At 38.3% G+C, this 19,752-nt stretch overlaps 1 protein-coding gene across 9 annotated transcripts in view; it reads right to left on the bottom strand.

The window, feature by feature from the left end:
- INPP4B (inositol polyphosphate-4-phosphatase type II B) overlaps positions 1 to 19,752 on the bottom strand; it is a 752,704-nt gene that overhangs the window by 87,771 nt on the left and 645,181 nt on the right. For all 9 annotated transcript variants that reach the window (XM_061192573.1, XM_061192572.1, XM_061192579.1 and 6 more), the window contains 3 exons: positions 5,866 to 6,038; positions 4,427 to 4,550; positions 3,238 to 3,355 (listed from right to left, as the gene is read on the bottom strand). In XM_061192573.1, coding sequence (XP_061048556.1) covers positions 3,238 to 3,355; positions 4,427 to 4,550; positions 5,866 to 6,038 — 415 coding nt within the window. The remainder of the gene's footprint in view (positions 1 to 3,237; positions 3,356 to 4,426; positions 4,551 to 5,865; positions 6,039 to 19,752) is intronic.

Genomic DNA, 19,752 nt, shown 5'->3' with positions numbered 1-19,752 from the left:
ATAAGTGAAATCATACAATATGCAGTCTTTTGTGTCTAGCTTTTTCATTTAGCGTGACTTTGAAGTCACATATGTTGCAGCATGCATTAGTAGCATGGTGAATAGTGTTCTATTGTATAGATATACCACATTTTGTCTATGCATTCAAGTTGATGAACACTCATTACTTTACGATTTTGGCTATTCTGAATAATGCTGCTAGTTTTGTGTGGACATATGGTTTTTGTGTGGACATATGGTTTTGTTTCCTCTTGGGTATGTACTGAAGAGTCATATAGCAATTTTAAGTTTAACTTTTTAGGCAACTGCCCAACTGTTTCCAAAGTGGCAGCACCACAAGTAATGAAGGAGGAGTCCACATTTTCCATATCTTTGCCAACACTTGTTACTGTCTGACTTTTTGATTATGATGATTCTACTGTGAGTGAAGTGGTGTCTAATTCCGGTTTTAATTTGCAGTCTCCTAATGACTAATTATTTGAGTGTGTTTTCATGTGCATATAAGCCATTCATATATCTTATTTGGCAAAATATCTATTCAAATTCTCTGCTCATTTTTAAATTAGATTTTTTTCTTTCATTATTGAGTTGTAAGATTTCTTTTTATACTCTGAATACAAGTCTTTTATCAGATATATGATTTGCATATATTTTCTCCCAATCTGTGGCTTGTCTATTCATTACTTAATGGTATTTTTGATGCTTAAAAGTTTATAATTTTTATTAAATCCTATTTATCAAATCATTTATTTTATGAATCTAGATTTTTGAGTCATATCTAAGAGCTCTTTACCTAAATTAACTTACAAAAATTTTCTCCTAGAAGTTTCATAGTTTTAGCTCTTATATTTAGACCTATGATCCATTGTGAGTTAATTTTTGTGTATGATCTCAATTGATGTTCTAAATTCTTTCTTCACATAGATAATCTATTATCAAAGCAACATTTTTTGAAGAGACTCTCCATTTTCCATTGAATTGCTTTGGCACCTTTGTTGAAAAGCCATTGGACTTAAAGATAATAATTTATATCTGGACTTTAAATTTTGTTCCATTGATCTACATATATATGTATGTGTATATATATATATCTAAAAGATGTATATATATCTTTTAGATATATATCTTAAAGATAATAGTTAAACTATTATCTTAAAGATAATAGTTTATATCTGGACTTTAAATTTTGTTCCATTGATCTACATATATATGTATGTATATATATATATCTACTTATATATAAGTAGATATATATACATATATATATATATATATATATATATACTTATGCCAGTACTATACAGCCTTGATTATTGTAGTTTTATATTAACTTTTTAAATCAATAAGTAAAATTCTCCAACTTTGTTCTTCTTTCATAGAATTGTTTTTTGGTATTCTGGATCCTTTGCAGTTTCATATAAATTTTAGGTTTAGCTTGCCAATTTCTGCCAAGCTTTAGACGGTGATTGCATTGAATCTATAGATCAATTCATGGAGAATTGCCATCTAAACAATATTGAGCATTCTAATCTGTGAACATGTACTGTCTTTCCATTTACTGGATCTTATTAATTTCTCTAAGCTTATTTTATGTGTTCTGTGTACAACTGTTAGAAAGCTTTGCTAAATTTACTCTGATGTAGTTATTACTTTTGATGCTATTGTGAATGGAATTGTTATCTAATCACCACTATTTCTAATAAGTTTTCAGGAGTATGCTTTTTTCTCTTCTCTGGTGCAAATCAAGTCAACACCCTCTGGTAGGAGACTGTTGGTTTTCATGGCCTGCTTCGCCCTAGTGAAACTGTGCTGACAGAGCTGGGGGTGATGGGAGCAACTCCTGGCAAAAACACCACACACTCCAACTGACTTATCCAATATTCACTAGTTTTTCACGAATAATTACTTCTAAATTTGTGTGTGTGCAAATTAAGTCCTTAGTCGTAAGCTGGTTGTTTTAGAAAATTCTATCCAATGGTAATGTTGCTTTCTGGAAAGAGGATTTTCGAAGCTACTCACTTTGCCACTCCAGAAGTCTCACTCCCAACTGTATGACAGCTTTTGAATTTAGATACAGCCTAAAGAACTCCCTCAGAAAAAGCATCTGTACTCTGCCTATATCAAATGGCCTGGTAAGCTTCCCATATAAATTGTGATAAAAGTATCAGTTTTCCACTTTTTATAATAATCTTCACAGTAATACAAAGTGGTACTATTTTCTAGGTGTGTGTATGAGCAATTTTATTCCTCTTTCTTCCAATGAATGGCAAATTAAGCTTTAGTCTGCAGATGAAATATTTAGTTTCACGAGGATGTGTTTTTTCTTTATGTATAAGAAACAGTTACCTTTCATTCAACCGTGTATTTCTGGGCATCCTTCACACAAAATTTTAAGTAATTATATGTTTACTATAGATAAGAAAACAAGTTTAGTGTGAACTTTTATACTTAAGTTTCTTCTCCATCTCTCTCTAGCATGAAAAGGGCTCTCTCTTTAGTAAATTCATGTTTTTTTCACTGTGATCTGAGACTGTTTCAAATTTCAAATATCCTCATGCAGCACTTAAAAGTGTTAATGCCAGAATGGTTAAAATTTGGAGGACTTCTGATTAAAATAATTTGCCCTTAGGATGTAATTCTTTTATTAGAGGTCTATTCTACATACCATCATTTTTCTTAATTATTTCTAATATTTTGCCCATTATACACTGACCCTCAAAACTATTTATTTAAAACCATTCTCAGAAATCTCAGTCTGGCAGTGAATTGTCAAAAATAATTAAGAAAAATGGTGGTATGTGCCCCTGACATAGGAATACACCTTTTCTAAAATGTTGCTGCTTTTAATACCAAGAATTTAATACCAAGTCATCTCAAGAATTATGACACTATTAACCAAATGATTCCAGCAAAAGTAAAAACATCCAGAGCTTTAGATTAGATAGTAATACAGAGAAAAATGTTTTTCTCATGCCTGCTATTATTTTGAATTTCTCATATTTCATAGGGGAGCCTTACCCTACTTACCTCACTATAGTACAATTTACATTCATGAGACTTTTATGAGTTTTTCAAGATCTTCCCCTGTCATGTCACCTACATTTATTTTTCACCAAAAAGGAAAAGAGAACAAAAGAAACATTTCCAAACCAAACCTTAATTCTCCTTGGCTCCTTTGTCAGGGGTTAATTAAAAATATCTAACAAAGCTTGGTCTTAGGAAATGAACACCACTTACCGCCTTCCTGTTATAACTGGCAAGACATCATTGGATGTGGCTTCAGTTATTTTAAAAGCAACTTTCTTCAAATCTGAAATACCAACGGCCATGTCCTCCAGCATTCCAATTTCCTCACCTAAACAAGGGCAAAGGAGCCTAGTTACAAACATACTATTTGAAGAAAGTCACTTTGTACTCCACCTCCCTGCTGGAGTTTGTTCTAACAGTTTATTGAATGAGTTTCTGAAGGCAGTGAATCCATTCTCAATATGTTTTCCTGAGTCTGAAGGTTTTCATCCGTGAAACAAGAACCATTTAAATAGACTCCAGCTGTCCACATACCCTTTGAGTGAAGGAAAGAGGAATGCCTTTGCTGGAAGGTTAGAGAGAAGTTTTAAATCTTTTATGGCACAAAGTATCGTGCAGATCTCTTTCCCTTGGCAGGACTGACATTTGATTTCTAGAAATAATAGAGATGGCTGAATTGAAGGTCACTGACCCAAGCTCATGCTAGTTTTATATCTTAATACACTGACAAATAAAGCCTAAGAAGGAGGTAACTAAATAAGATTCTAGATCAGTCCTGCACAACAGAAATATAACGCGAGCCACATATACAATTTTAAATTTCCTGGTAATCATCTTTTTAGAGTAAAATTTTAAAAGGTGAAATTAACTTTAATAATCTGTTTTCCTTTAGCCTGATAGTTCCAAAATAACATTTCAGCTGTAAGTCAATATACTATGATTAACTATTCATTAATTATTAATATAAAACTCTTTTTTCACTAATCTTTGAAACCTGGTGTGCACGTTGAGGACTTATTGATTTGGACTAGATACATTTCAAGTGCTCACCTGCCACACCAACCTATGTATTGAACAGGGCAGCTCTAGACATTACAGAGTTGGGACTTTAAAAATCCAGTCATTGAAACTAGGTTGGCAAAAGCCTTTATTTAAAAAGCCAGATGGCTGCTCAGGACTCCACTGTGAAATAATCTATAATTCCATTTTCAAAACATAATGAGAGTAAAAGCACAGTGGCAAGGAAAATGAATACAAAGAACTAAAAATTACATTCTTTCTCTAATGCTTGATGCAAGAAAGGTTTACTACTCATTTTTATCTTTAACTGAAGAATCTATGGATCACATATCTTTATGAATAGGAATATTATGTTAACATGGACTAAAGCAATACTTACTATATGTACTTAGCAGTCCTTCATATTGTACTATCAATCCCACCGTGTGAAGCTGCTCAAGGAAGCCAGGGTCATACAAACTTGTGTGCAGTTTGATGATAAAACCACAGACCAATCCAGCAAGCTAAAAAAAAAAAAAAAAAAATCATTGAAGAAATTACTGGGGTCAGTAAACTTTAATTTAAAAATATATAAGTCTTTGAGACATCACAGACATAATTAGAAATTTTCAAGTATATGTAACAAAATTATAACTATTTATACATCCATTTTGAAATCCGTTGACTGCATTTACTCTAGTATGGCTTGGGGAAGGCAGCATTGTGAAATGGGAAAGACCATGGACTCAGAATCTGCAAATCCTGTCCCTCCCATTTCTAAGCAGTAAAACCATAAAAAGTTATTTAACACTTCCAAATCTTTCTGTTCTTATTTTTTTGCACACGGAAAATAGAGATAATAGTTCTCATTTTGCAGAGTCGTTGAAAGGACACAATGGAGAAATGTGTATAATGCCTGACACTTAGCTCCGTTTGCTACTGGGTCATGCACGAAATAGGGGGGACAAGAGATATTTTGGGTAAAACATTCCCTTTGTGTGGAAGGTTTAGAAGGAGAGGCTTCTGTCTCTTTCCTTCCACGTGTCTGTCTATAAAACTCAATCATGGTGGTGGAGGCAAGAGGGGAAAAGGAGCACAGCCATTGTGATGGAGGTCAACCTTGGTGTCACGGGCTAGGGTTGGGCGTAGACAAAGGAGGTGGTCCTGTCAAACCTCCCATTCAAGACTATGGCCTGGTGAACTTATTTTATAAACACCAAAAAAGAGATCATTATGAAGTCCTGTCCTGGGATTCATGAGGGAGCTGTATAAATAAGGGGTTGCAAACAGATCCCTTTTGCCAGTCCTGGCTGCCATCCGCACTGTGCACGGTGTGGAGAGCCCTGGACATAACATGAGGACAGGACGGGGGACCCTTTCCTTCACAGACTCTCTGTCCTGTGAAACAGCACGGACATTTCAGAGACTTGGCCACCTCTTTGCTGAAATAAATACTTCAGGTCTCAGACACTGTTTCCATTCGGCTTGTATTCATTATGAGTAAGAAAAACTGGGTACTAAACTTTAAGAAAAGAATCCCTTTAAAAAGAAAACTGCCAAAGGACCTATGGTATATCACAGGAAACTCTGCTCAAAATTATGTAACAACTTCAATGGGAAAAGAATTTGCAAAAGAATAGATATACGTGTATGTATAACTGAATCACTTTGCTGTACACCTGAAACTATCACAACATTGTTAATCAACTATATGCCAATATAAAATAAAAAGATTAGAAAAAAAAGAAAATTGTCAAAAAAAAAGACATCTATCTTCACCAAGGATACTATTTGACAACCCATCACTGTGCTGGGCTCACAAGATCAAGAGGCACCTACTGCTTGGCTGAAGACGACGTCTCTTCTTAGCGTCAGCATCAAACATTGGGGAAGGCTGTAGGCAAGCTCCTGAAGGAGCACGAACGTCAGGGACTGCTTGGCTCGATTCACCACTTCTCCCATGCAGTCCTTCAGGGTAAGGATGAGGGGATACAACTGTTCATACCAGTCCTCTGCGGGGTGGATGGGGCATAAGAACAGCGGGATAGATGAAGGAAGGTCTTGGAGGATAGAACCAATTTATTTATTTTTTCAGTGAAGTTCTACACATTATTAAGGAGTCACAAAGATTAGATTTAAAGATGTCCGATTCCAATCTCTCCTCTGAACTCCAGGTGTCTATTACCAGCCACCCACTTGGGTGTATCTAACTCATCTATAGTAGAAAACTTCTCTTCTCTACTCATCTCTAATTTGTGCATTGCCTGTATCTTAGTGGATGGTGCCACCAAACTCTTCCTATGCTGGAAACAATTTCCTGGACTTCTTCTACAGTCTCCACATTTACTGGGTCATTAATTCAGTTCTCCCACCATAGTAAGCCATCAAACACTCATCTTCCCCCTTGCCCTCTCCCATCATCATTTATCCATCTCCTTCGGACCACTTTCTATTCCGCTCCATAACTGACCCCTCTTCCTCCAGTCATATTCTACTCGAATACTTTCTCAACAGAGTCGCTAGAGGGGGCTTTCTAATCAGTGTGAATCCCATCACTCACTCTTTCACTTCCTTAACTTAAACTATTTTAAACACACCAAAACATTCAGAACAAAGTCCCAAAGCATGACAGATCCTGCATTATCTGACCTCTGCCTACGTGTTCAGTCTCATCTCTCACAACTTTTTCACTTCCAGCCTTGAGTCCCAGGTGAGCTGAACAACACGTTTTTCCCCAAACCTGTTCTCTCTTATCTCAGTGTCTTTGCAAATCCTATCTCCAATCCTGGAGCACCTTCCCCCTACATATCTTCCTGACAAACACTTTATCTTCTCTGCAGACTCAATTCAGGGTTTCTCTCTTCCAGGAAGTCTTCTTGATTTTCCCCTTAATCTCCTCCTCCCCCCATCCCTGTTTACTAAAAGTTTGCATCTAGCTCCTTGCTCTTACTGTTCTAGAACGATCCATGCTGTTCTGCAAGAAAGGGAGCTCACTGAGGGCGAGAAATTTCTGCTTTAATCACTGAATCTCCAGAAGCTAGCATAGCAGATATTCAGTTTTTAATTGAATGAGTAAAGTTATAATAAATATAACAAAAGTCTTTTAAGATATAGACATGTAAGAGAAAATCAAGTTTTTGACAATATTTGGAATTCGAATAGCTTTCCTTCAAATCAGGATACAAAATTGAAACCATCTGTGCTTTTTGTATGTCTAGAAATTTAACATGTTTCAATTATATAACTATGACTTTGGCATGTGAAATAGAAACAAGTTATATTCTATTTCAGTTTATTTGGAAATCAAACCCCTGACAAATGTCAAACATTATATATTCCAGACCGTGTGCTATTCCATTAATATATAAATAAATTAACAGTAGTGGGAAAAATACAAATATGATTTAAAATAAACAAGCGAATGCTGAAAAATTAATTATGAATCAAGATCTGAAGTGGTATGACCTTCTCAGTTTACAGAAGTGAGTGATGTGAAAGGTCAATAATCAGTTAAAACCTTGAAAGAGTTATAGGTAGTGATGAAAAGAATCGTAATCACTATTGTACCATATCTATTGTCACTTACTTATTTTATGTTGTGGTGAAATAGATTAGATGAAATAAACCCAAATGGGTGAAAGGATAATTAATGGCCCCAACTCAATAAAAAGATGTGCTCCTGTTAATACTCCATGTAAATGCTTATGTGATGCTATAATGCAAAATACATTAGGAATATTAGGAGTTATTATTTTAAAATATTGTAGAATTAAGTGTTATGATAGGAATAAAAAAAAAAACACTAGAGAAAGGGGAATTCAATGAAGGCCTATTAAATCTGTAATCATTTAATAAAGGAATCACTGTGGGCAGCCTAGGATGAGATATGAACAGTGGTTCAAGTGAAACAGGCATTCGGTGACTATTGATTTTTATGTCATTAGTAGCTGTAAAAAGGGCAAATGGAGGTACATTAGACTTATTTTCAGAATAAAAGACACATCAGTAGACACCAAGAAGGAATATTGGATATTCCTTTTGTTATCATATTTACATTCTTTTATCTCCCATTCTCTCCTACTCTCTTATTTAATTATTGTTCTCAATATGAATGTGCACACACATACACAAAACAAATATCTCAATAAATTGACCCAGATGTAGATCTTAAAATAACAGACTGAAAACCTATTTTGTTTTGTGCTGAGGTCTGCAGAGATGAATTTCTACTGAAGAATTCTCCAACATAAAATAAAGCCTGTGTGCAGTAGGTGGCGCTGTTTTATCAGGCTGAAGTAGAACTACTTGGTCACTTACTCCATTCAGGTAACTGATTTATACTCTTTTATATATTTGCATAGTTCCCAAACAGCAGGTACACGTTGTCTGGGCACTTTACATCCTACTCTCCTGTGTCAAGTGGTCAATAACCTGGCCAAAAGTGTAATAGGCTCTTTCTATTAGAAAATGGAAAATTAACTTAATTTTTTTCCCTTGGAAGATACTAAGTGACAGCTCCAATTAAATATAGCTGATGGTTTTCTTGAAGATCTTTAAAACAGGAATCGTCACAGATTTCTTCATTAGCATCAGGATAATTTCTTTACTCACTTCTAAACCTATCTTCACACTTATTTAACCATTTGACTCAATCAGAAATTACAATGACATTAAAAAAGAGACAGAGAGATCACCTGATTTCTAGTCCTTCTAGAATAAAACTGAGGACCTGAAAAAATAAATAAATACACTGAAATTCTAAATCTAGGAGTGTTGTTAGGTATTTGTCTGACACTAGCAATATTCCAGTGTCTCTGTTTATTATAATTATATATACTTTTTTATGGCTAAAAGTTAAGGAAAATGACAATATAAGAAAACATTAATGATGAATGAGAAAATTACAAGTTGGTGAGCAAGGTAGAATGGCTTAAAGATAGTAAAAAGCTTCCTATAAAGAAGCATACTTGAGAAAGCTAAAAATACATTTTTTTTTTCTAGAATAAAAGCAATTGAAGTTCAGCAGATAAAGGAAAACCTCACTGGCAAATGCAAATTGTGATGGCTTCAGGTTTTGTTCCCTGTTAATATTCACCCAGTGTAAATCTCAGGTTCTGAAATAAACACAATGGGGTGTGACAGGCCAAAGAAAGGCCAAAGTAGTCAGTTCATAAACAGCTTTTTTGCTCCAATGAGCATTCCAAATCACTCTCACAAAGGCAAAAGAAATGCTTCAGTTTTCTCTTTAAAAATATTTTTGGGAACAACAAAAAAAGCGGTAGCCCCTGACAGTCTTGAGACCACTGTCATATCCCTCTCAGCTTCCTGTCTCTCCATACTTACAATTTACATGGGGTTTATTTTGTCCTGATGGGAAAACCATTTTCCGGGAGGGGATAAAGATGGTGTTCGTTCTGTATTTTCTAGTCCAAGGAAGAAATCTTGAAATGCACACATCCACTCTTCTGAGTTTAGTTTCCTCACGTTCCAGCTGAGATTTTACACACACACACACACACACACCCACACACTCCTGATATACCCAAGGACTCAGGGTAGTTAAGGGCTCACCACAATATAGTCACCGCACCTACACCTCTCACAGAAGCTAACTGGCCTAGCAGGCACTTAAGTGCCCACATCGCTGATTCTATCCCCTGGGCTCCTTTTAGTGACAGAGGAAAATATGAAGAGAATGTTTTAGTGTCTCTATAAAAACTTGCTGAAACTCCTTAACCCTGAGACCAAGAAGCAGAGTCTTTCCTCAGGAAAGCATAAAATGCGTGTGGCTTTGCTGAGCTTTTCCTGAGCTTTGTGAAGTGTGTTGGAAGGCATCCAAGCAGAGCCTGTCTTCCAGCCCTTTAATCGCTTCTCTATCGTATTCAAGTGAATTCACTGAAGGATTCAAAGAACGACTGCCAGGCGCCCCCCTCACCTCCTCCACACACCATCTATTTCCTGTACAGGGTGTTCACGTCCTCTGAGCTCAATGGCTCTTAGGTTGCTCAGGAAAAAAATAAAAGAGCCAAATACCAACCAACGGTAGCAGAGCATAATGCTTTCTTTCCAATTTCTGAGCCATTTTCTTCTCAGGTGCTTGGTCTCCTTCTCTCTTTTAAGATAATGAACTTCACGGAAGCTTGTAGACATTGTTATTTTTGTTATCACCACTTTTTAGACATGGGGGTGGGGGGAAGAAAAGCTCACAGCTTGCATGCCCGTTCAACTTTATGCAAGGAGATAAGAGAAGAAATGAGCCTGGCTCTTAGGATTTGCCTAAGTTAAGAAGATGATGAACTGTGGAGCCAAGCAATTAGAATGGCCTTTAAGGAGGGTGATAAAATTTCCAAGGTTCTGAGAGGAACAGAGACCCATCCCACAGCTGACAGGGTTTTTATAGGATGCCCAAACCTCAGGTAGCACAGAACTGGCAGTGAGTTCAAGGTTGGGGGCTGGGAGTGGGTATATCATATCCCTGCTCATAGAGTCCTTGTTGGTTTTGAAGAGCCTATGTCCTCCATCAACCCAGAGATGGCTACCTATGTGCCCCTCTGTCTTTTGGGTACAATTTTACAATGTGAACATCAGCGCTCGGAGGGGTCAACTAATAATAAGTCTTCCTCTCCAGATACCTTCTAGCAGGACTCCTTTGTATACTACACATGGCCAACTTTGGTCATAGACTCTAGACACCCGGCCATCAGAGGCCTCCAAATATCAGCCATATCCCTGAGATAGAGGACACAGAAATGAGGCTAATCCAGACAACAGACGAGTAATCAGGGAAAGAAAAGCACCTGCTGAGGCTGGGCTGCCTAGAATGACTTCCTTGGCCACTCAGAATGACCTCCTCCAAGTCTTCCTAACTCCTTGCCCATCTTTACAATCTGGTCCAGGAATTAAAAAAAAACAAACAAAAAAACCCTGTATTTATCTTTCTTTAATAAATGCTAACCTGTCTTTCTTATATCAATTTCCTCTCTTTTTTCATTGTCATCATGAGAAATACATTCATCCTTCAGTATCCCTGGAGGATTGGTTCCAGGAACTCTTGCGAATACCAAAAACCAAGGATGCTCAAGTCCCTTCTATAAAATGGCATAGTACCATCATCCCTCCGTATCCGCGGGTTCCACATCTGGGGATTCAACCAACTGTGGATGAGGAACCTGCAGATACAGAGGGCCGACTGTATCCTTATTCGTTAGACAAATAGAACCTCTTCAGTGTGAGGTCCTATGGTTGATACTAATATTAAAACTCATGGCCCCTACCATCAAGGAGCTTAAAATACAGAACCCATAAACTAACTGGAGGAGGTCGGAAGTGGGACCGGAGGGGAGCGGGGAAGGGACTGAGCTGACTTTAAGGACTTGGAAAAGGCAGGAATAAAGGGGAAGCAAGTGTGGAGCCTGAAGCCATAGGAAAAACCAATGGAGAACCAGGTGGGCAGTCACCATGGTAGGCATAGGGAATGGAATAAGTAGGGGTGGGGAGAGAAAAAGGAAGGTGTAGAGTATGGGTGAGCAGAGAGCCAAAAGCTAAGAAGCAAGGCCAAATCTAGAAATAATGGGCATCAGGTAGGGCAAGGTTAATGATAAGCCTGGGAGGAAGATCACATATAAATGTGGTACCTTCCTTTGCATCGAGTAGGAGCAGTCTTAAAGGCTCCAAGGGTATTCACACAAAGGACAAACGTGTATCTTCAAATGTTATCATCGTAGGGTCCAGTGAACTATGATCCAAGGTAAGTGACTGATCTTGGCACCTTCCAGTTGTATGAGAAATGAGTGGACCACTCAACTAGACAGACTGCTAGGAGAAGAACAAAGGCAACTCTTCTCATGTCAAGGGAACCTTATTTGTTTAAGTCCTGCCAGTCTGAGAACAATGTCATAAAACTTTCCAGTCTTGCTCTTAGAAAAACAGCAAAGGAAATGCACCAACTGATATCCTGCTTAAACTTCTCATTTCATAGCACAAAGTTGAAAGCCTTAAGTAAATTCTGCTAAGACAGTTTCCAGGAACTAAATCCATTAATCAAACAAGTTCTGCATTGGTTGTAGCACAAAAGTTTTGAATCAGAGTTTACGCTGGACCAGGAAGAGTCACATATTCACATTCCTTGAGCTGCTTTTGCCTTTTGGCCTAAAAAAATCTGTAACCTCAGGACTCTGACCTACAAACGCACTGAGCTTTTAAGAATAAGTGCGTAGGTCATAGGTCATTGAGCGACCTAAAATCACCAATACCTCTACCTCAGACAGCTCTTGCCATTTAAATTTTGTCCAGTATCTAAGATTGAGAAAAGAGGGGTGGTGGATATTGAGTTGATGAAAGCCTGATTAGAGCACAGGCACCCAGAGGGGAAAGGGAGATACATATCTACCCTGCAGCGAACTAGGTGAGTGTAGTAGTTCAAGGCCAGTAAAGTTCAAGGCCAGTGGAATACAGTGCACCCTTTGAAAAATTATTTCTACAAATCCAACAAAGCCTCATGTAAACAGATTCAACTTATAAGTGCTGAGTAAGTAGGCAAGTAACCAAACATAACATCAACAGTACCATTTCTCACTCTATTCCATAATTATATGCCCCACAGTTCCCACATGGGAGATATGAATCTTTTTTCTTTGCCTATCCCAGTTTCTCTGTGGGAGTGAGTATCATCAGATTTATAAGAACGCTAAATAATATTTCAATTGTAATTATGAATACTTGGCAATTCTTAATTTCTGCATAAGGTACAATTCCACAGTAAACTTTTAAGAGATACTGATGGGATTGATTTTCATGGAGTTATCTCATAAAACTGCTAATCTGTGTCTGATAAAACTTAACATTTTGCTCAAAGGGTGATAGCAAAAAATTATCTGTACAGAGTTAAGATTAGAGATGCTTTTTCCTGGAAAGAACAGAAGCAGTGCAGCATCGTGGTTGAGGGGACAGGCTCTCAACTCAGACCACCAGGGCTGGAATCCAGGCGCTGCCACTAGACTTGGCATGAAAGTGCACAGGTAACTTCAACTCTCTACTTCTTCATCCATTAAATGTGTGGAATTACTCCTATGAGTGTTGCAAGAGTGAAATAATAAAGGCAGTATCTTAAAAACAAGTTTTAGCACATATTAAGCCACCCCAAATTGTTAGCTGCTATCTTTAAAAAGATGGAAACAAATATAAAGTCATTTCGACATGTGACCCAATCTCTGTCCACTCACCAGCACTTATTTCTTTTTTTTTTTTTAAAGATTTATTGATTGATTGATTGATTGATTGATTGCTATGTTGGGTCTTCGTTTCTGTGCTAGGGCTTTCTCTAGTTGCGGCAAGCGGGGGCCACTCTTCATCGCGGTGCGCGGGCCTCTCACTATCGTGACCTCTCTTGTTGCGGAGCACAGGCTCCAGACGCACAGGCTCAGTAGTTGTGGCTCACGGGCCTAATTGCTCCACGGCATGTGGGATCCTCCCAGACCAGGGCACGAACCCATGTCCTCTGCATTGGCAGGCAGATTCTCAACCACTACGCCACCAGGGAAGCCCCAGCACTTATTTCTTATGCTCTTCCTTCTCTCCTATTTCTGCGGATGACTATTTGTTCTACGGCTAAGATCAGCTCCTCTATCCATACAGCAGGTCTCACCCCCTCTCACTACTGAAGAGTATCACTCAAGCAATTCTCTCCCCTGCCTCTGACATCATCAGTATTTCCTTTGTTACTGGATCATTCCCATTAGCACACACACGGTTATCTCCCCATCTTTAAAAAATAACCCTCTCTTGACCCTACTTCGCGCTATAGCTTCCACCCTATTTCTTCTGCTTCCTTTCACAGTGAAAGTCCTCAAAGAGTTGTCCATACATGCTGTCTCCAGTTCCTTTTCTTCCTTTCCCTCTGAATCCTCTTCACTGGGGCTTTAATCCCTATCTGTTCTAGTAAAGCTACTCTCATCAATGTCACCAGTGGCTTCCACGTTGCTAAACCAGTCACTTCTCAGTCGTCATTTCACTTGACCTACCAGCAGCATTGGGCATGTTGATCACTCCTTCATGGAACACTTTCTAACCCTGGATTTCAGGATATCATGCTTGGTGGTCACTCCTAAACCAGTGGCCACTCCTTATCCAACTCTGATGCTGGCTCCTCACTTGTTAACATTGAGCTGTCCCCATTTGTAATCTGTAGGTCATTTCCCTCTTCTCTGAACACTCAATTCTTTGCTGACATTATTCAGTTTCATGGCTTTAAGTACCATCTATATGGTGGCAATTCCCAAATTTAGATCATTTATCTAAACATCTTTCCTGAATTTCAGATTTTTATATCTAACTGCATACTTGATATTTCCATGTAAACTTAACATGTTCAAAGTGAACATGTGTCTGTTCCTGACCACAAAACTTGTTCTATCCAGAGCCCTCCCCAACCAGACCACGGCCACCCATCTTTCCAGTTGCACAGGCCAAAAACTGTCCAATGATTCTTGACTCCTCCCTTTTTTCTCAATCTCCCATCCAAACCATCAGAAAACTCTGTTGGCACCACCTTCAAGGTAAGTACAGAGCCCAGCTACCTTTCATCATCTCCACTGTGCTTTCTTATTAGTCCAAGCCACCATCATGTCTCACCTAGAGAATTATGCTCTAGGATTGGATTCTAACTATTGGATTCTAACTGGTCTATACCTGGTTCTACTCTTTCCATCTACAGTCTAATCTCAACATAACAGCCTGGATGTTAAAATCTAAGTCAAATCAGATTAATCCTCTGCTCAAAACCCTCCAATTACCTCTCGATTTTCTCAGAGTAATAGCCAAAGTCAATACAAAGACCCTGCATAATCCTTCCCCCCACAAGTTACCTCTAAATTGATCTTCTACTCTCTCCTCTTCACTTTCTCTGTTCAAACCAAACCAGCTTCTTTGCTGTTTCCTGATCATGGAAGGCATTCTTATGCCCCAAGGTTTTTGCATTAGTTGTTTTCAATGCCTCAAATATCCTTACCCCAGGTATCCACATGGCTCACTTCCTTACCTCCTTGTGTCTTTATTCAAACATCAACTTCTCAGTGAAGATTGCACTGACTACTAAACTTCAACAATATTCCAAAACCTTTTTACTTCGCTCTATATTTTTCCACAGCATTTGCCACTGTTAACGTATTAGGTAATGCCCTTATTTCTTATGTTACTTTTTTATGTCAAGAGACGTAAAAAGAATACAAATTCAGGATGTCAGGTGTTTTGTATGTTTTGTTCATTATTGTATCCCAGTGTCTAGAATAGTGCCTGTAGAGTAGATGCTCAACTAAAATATGTTGAATGACTGAAAGGAAAGAAAAAAAATCACTTTAAAAATAATGTGACATCTTTATTATCGTAAAACTTCAGAACTGGAAGAGACCTTAAAAATTTGCAGATGATCTGTATTTTACCAACAAAGAAAGTGAGGTCCAGAGAATTTAATCAATGTGCCAAAGGTCATGCAGCCAAATTAGTAAACTGTGGACTTGCCAAGTATCTTGGCTCTGGGTCAAGGGTTGTTTTGTTACATCATAATTCACGGCACAATTTTTAAGGGGAACAACATTAATTTTCTGATAAGACTAAATGTTCAACAATGTCATAGTGTACAATTATTATTGGAATTCTAAGTTTATAATAAAAATCTCTGTGTCATCTTATTTTTTACCAAGTTTTAATTTTAACTTGTAAGTGTATTTTAAAAGTTGTCTCACCTGCTGACCTATGAGTTTAAAAAAGCCTCATTCATTGATGTTTCTTTCCCAATGGAATTCTAAACATTCATGTGTAGAAATTCATGGACTCCAGGAATATTAAGGAATGTTAAGTGCAAGTTCCGAGGATATAATGATTTTGAAGCATGTACGCATAAATATGCACGTACACTGAAGACAGTCAATAATACCAAGAAAACCTAAGCATTTCTTGTCTGGTAGCAGTTATAGATCAAGGTGACTACACGTTGGACCCTACTTGCCAAGAATCATGTTAGGCTCTGGAGATTCAAGAGCAAATCAAAAATACTTGGCATATTTTCTCACAGAGCCAAGATTAGTAGGGGAAATAACATTTAAAACAGCATTACCAATAAATCAGAGATACAGAGGCTGCAAACTAGTGGCCTATGAACAGCTTCATTTGGCCCTCAAATGTATTTTATTTGGCCTTCCTCACATTGTAATAATTTTTAAAAATCTATTATCAACCTTTTAAAAATTGGGATATTTTATATAAAACTTCAGAGTCACTTGAAAAATCAGAAGATATGGTAACTTTAGGTCCAGATTCCCCCATGGGAATGATTGGCTAGAGCTGTAGTGGTGGCCCTCTTTGTAGGGACATTTACTTCCTAGTTTACTCCAGTGTCCATCAATTTCACCTGACTCATTCATGTTACCCTGCACGATGACTGTGGGCCTTTGTACTTACACCCCTTGCAGAAAGCATGATTCCATCATGTGCAAAATCCAATGAAAAATAAAATTGTGAGACTTTTGTTCAAAAAGCAGTAAACAAGCTTTTTTTCTTTCTTCCTCAGTGGTATCTCTCTCGGCCTGTCATGGTGATTTCTTTTTTTTTTTTTTTTAATTAATTAATTTATTTATTTATGGCTGTGTTGGGTCTTCGTTTCTGTGTGAGGGCTTTCTCTAGTTGTGGCAAGCGGGGGCCACTCTTCATCGCGGTGCGCGGGCCTCTCACTATCGCGGCCTCTCTTGTTACGGAGCACAGGCTCCAGACGCGCAGGCTCAGTAGTTGTGGCTCACTGGCCTAGTTGCTCCGCGGCATGTGGGATCTTCCCAGACCAGGGCTCGAACCCGTATCCTCTGCATTGGCAGGCAGACTCTCAACCACTGCGCCACCAGGGAAGCCCTGTCATGGTGATTTCTATTTACTCTTTCATGTCATAGTCCTTTGGGCATGGGGATGCTTGTGCGCAGAGCTTCAAAGGCAGCCAGACTGACCCTGACTCTCCAGCACTCACGCCCAGGTCCCTTAGCAGGTGAGGGTAGGAATGGGAGATGGTCACTGGACTGGACAAGGATGGGGAAGCTAGGCAGGCACTGGAGAACCAGGGAGACAGAACTGGCGATGAATCAAGTCTCCAAGTCCCAGGCATAGCCTTCTTTGCCCATTATTTATTTACAACACAAATCTAACACTATTAAAAAAGGCAAGATGGTGACCATAGAGCATTAAACCCAGAGCAAAGGGTCCTGCTGACTGAGGAATTCTGTGCACTTGCAAGTGGTCCCCCGCTTGTAATGCCAACTCTGGTCTGAAAGATCAGAAAAGGTGCCCCAGAAGATGTGAAGACTGAGCCTGTGGACAGTAGAGATGGGCAAACCTTTGAAAGTCTGGCATTGAAAAGCACAAGGTGAGCTCTCCAAAGAGTCCAGTGTGGCTGGACCAGGAAGGATGAGGTAGGGGGACATGAAGAAGATGGCAAAGCACTTGAAGAGGCAAGTGGGAGTCTGGGAATTTAGGGCCTTGTAAGATAAGGAGAAAACGTAACCAACAAGTGAAGCATTAGCTATGACTACCTGGGAAATCATTCATCAAGATATCAAGAGCAAACATAAAGGCAAGTAAACACACATGCAAAACTGCTCTTAAAATTTAAGCATTCCTTGTCCAACAGTTTTTCTGCAGACCCAGTTGTTTTTGACAAATTCAATCAGGGATCACTCTGCCTGGATGTGAATCCTCGCTCAGACGCCTACCAGCTCTGTGACCTTAGAAGCATTGCTTAACTTCCTCACCCATAAAATGGGGATAAAAACAGAACCTCCCCTATAGGCTTGCTATGAGAAGGAAGGGAGGCAGGGATGGAAAGCTTAGCAAAGTGCATGTCACAGAAATGCGAGTGCAGTCAGTTTTAACTATTAAGGTGACTATTTCCTCTCTTTTCCCTCGTTTGGTCTCCAAGTTGCATTTGATTTTCATCCCTTGGTGCTTCCTACTCCTCAGCTGAGGGCAATCTCCACACCCCAAGGCTCTGTATTAGGGATTGTGCTCATTTTTTCCTATTCTTTCTCTTTTCATTTTATCCAGTTTCATCTATCTATCTGCTGAAGACTCCCAAATGGATACTTCCTCTTCTACTTTCTTTATCTTGTAGATGCTGTCTTTGGAAAAATCTCTGTGTATCTCCTTTCAAATACAAGTTGCTCACCCACCAGACTGCATAGAATAGATGCTCAAATAATATCTATCAATTGAATGAAAGAATCTTTGTCTTCCAACTAACATGTATTTGGTATGTCTCTTCCAGAAGGCTTAATGCCATGAACTGTTTTAGATATATTTAGATATAATTGTGTCAACTGATTAATTGTTCTATTCATTAATTATTTCAGGTGTATTAGGAAGATAGATACTCTGGCCAACCAAAGATAAAGATAGGAAAAAATATTTGCTAAAAAATGTGATTTGCTAAAACCTTGGATTTGTCCCTATTTGGAGTATGGGGGGGGAATTTTTCAGACGACTGATCTTTGGCATTCACTAGTCATGGATAACTGGTGATAAATTACTGATAAATTCTTGGTAGTTACCAGACAATTGTGTTAACTGGAGGCAGGCAGCGATAAAGTAAAAGATGTGGGGGAAAAATAAATTCTCAGATCCCAAGGCATGTGCCTTCAAGTTAGAAGAAAATTATGAATTGGGGAAGAACGTGAGAATCAAGGAACATGAAACTAACCAGTGGTACGTGAACTAATTCTGTGATCTCCAGGGATGTTTATCTCCTTTGTATGAGGAAGCAGTGATGACTTGAAGCCAGCATGGGCTCATTTGGGAAAATTATGGTACAGGAACTTCATCTCATTTTTGATAGGGCTTACAGCTGGGTAGATTAGAAAAACGTATTCAATGACATAGGGTATTTGGCCTTTCACAGGGCACTTCATGACACTTGCGTGAAAGAGAAATACAGGCCATGCAATAACACAAATGGGTCAATACATAGCCAGATCAACACTCATCCCCAAAGAGTAGTGATTAACAAGTGTGTTCCAATGCATACAATTCTTTTTAGTAATATGCCTCAAGGATATATATTTATCTCTGTTTTCCCATCATTTTTATCTATTACTTCTGCAAATGGACAGGAAATGTTTCCAAGATGTGAATAAAATAAACCTGAGTAAGGCAGTAGATACGATGGATGAAAGAAACAGGTATTTATTAGCATGTACTCAAAAGTGTACTATATTACTGTTGTGGGTTTAGACATCAATCTCTTCAGGAGAGTTGAGATAGACTGTGTCTTAATCTCCTTGTGCTCCTAATATTTCACAATGTCTAGCACAGAGTGGTGCTTAAATATTACTTGAATTTTGAGAAGCCTGAAGGATAGGTCCAATTTAGCACGGTTTATGGATTTCAATGAAGTTAATAGTAAGATACGACTGTCAAAATAGCAAATGTAAACTTAGATATCAATAAGATAATAGTATCTAAAAGTAGACAAGTGGTCCTCCTGTGTTACTCTGCACTTGATGCTAAACCTTTGAAAAATGACCAAAACAGTGGCAATTCAAAAAATAACATGATGGTTGCTTTCAGATATGTGAGGCTATAATGTGCAAAAAGGAAAGTAAATTTGTTCCGTTTGTTGCAAATGATTAGATCTGGGCTAGCGGGTAAAATTAAGGAAAACATATTTAGATCAACATCTGGAGTATGCCATTTTAGGAC

This window comes from Eubalaena glacialis, chromosome 5, assembly GCF_028564815.1.
Source record: "Eubalaena glacialis isolate mEubGla1 chromosome 5, mEubGla1.1.hap2.+ XY, whole genome shotgun sequence".
NCBI lineage: Eukaryota > Metazoa > Chordata > Mammalia > Artiodactyla > Balaenidae > Eubalaena > Eubalaena glacialis.
Note: the sequence above shows the minus strand (reverse complement) of the source record. Positions and strands in the feature narration are given on the sequence as shown.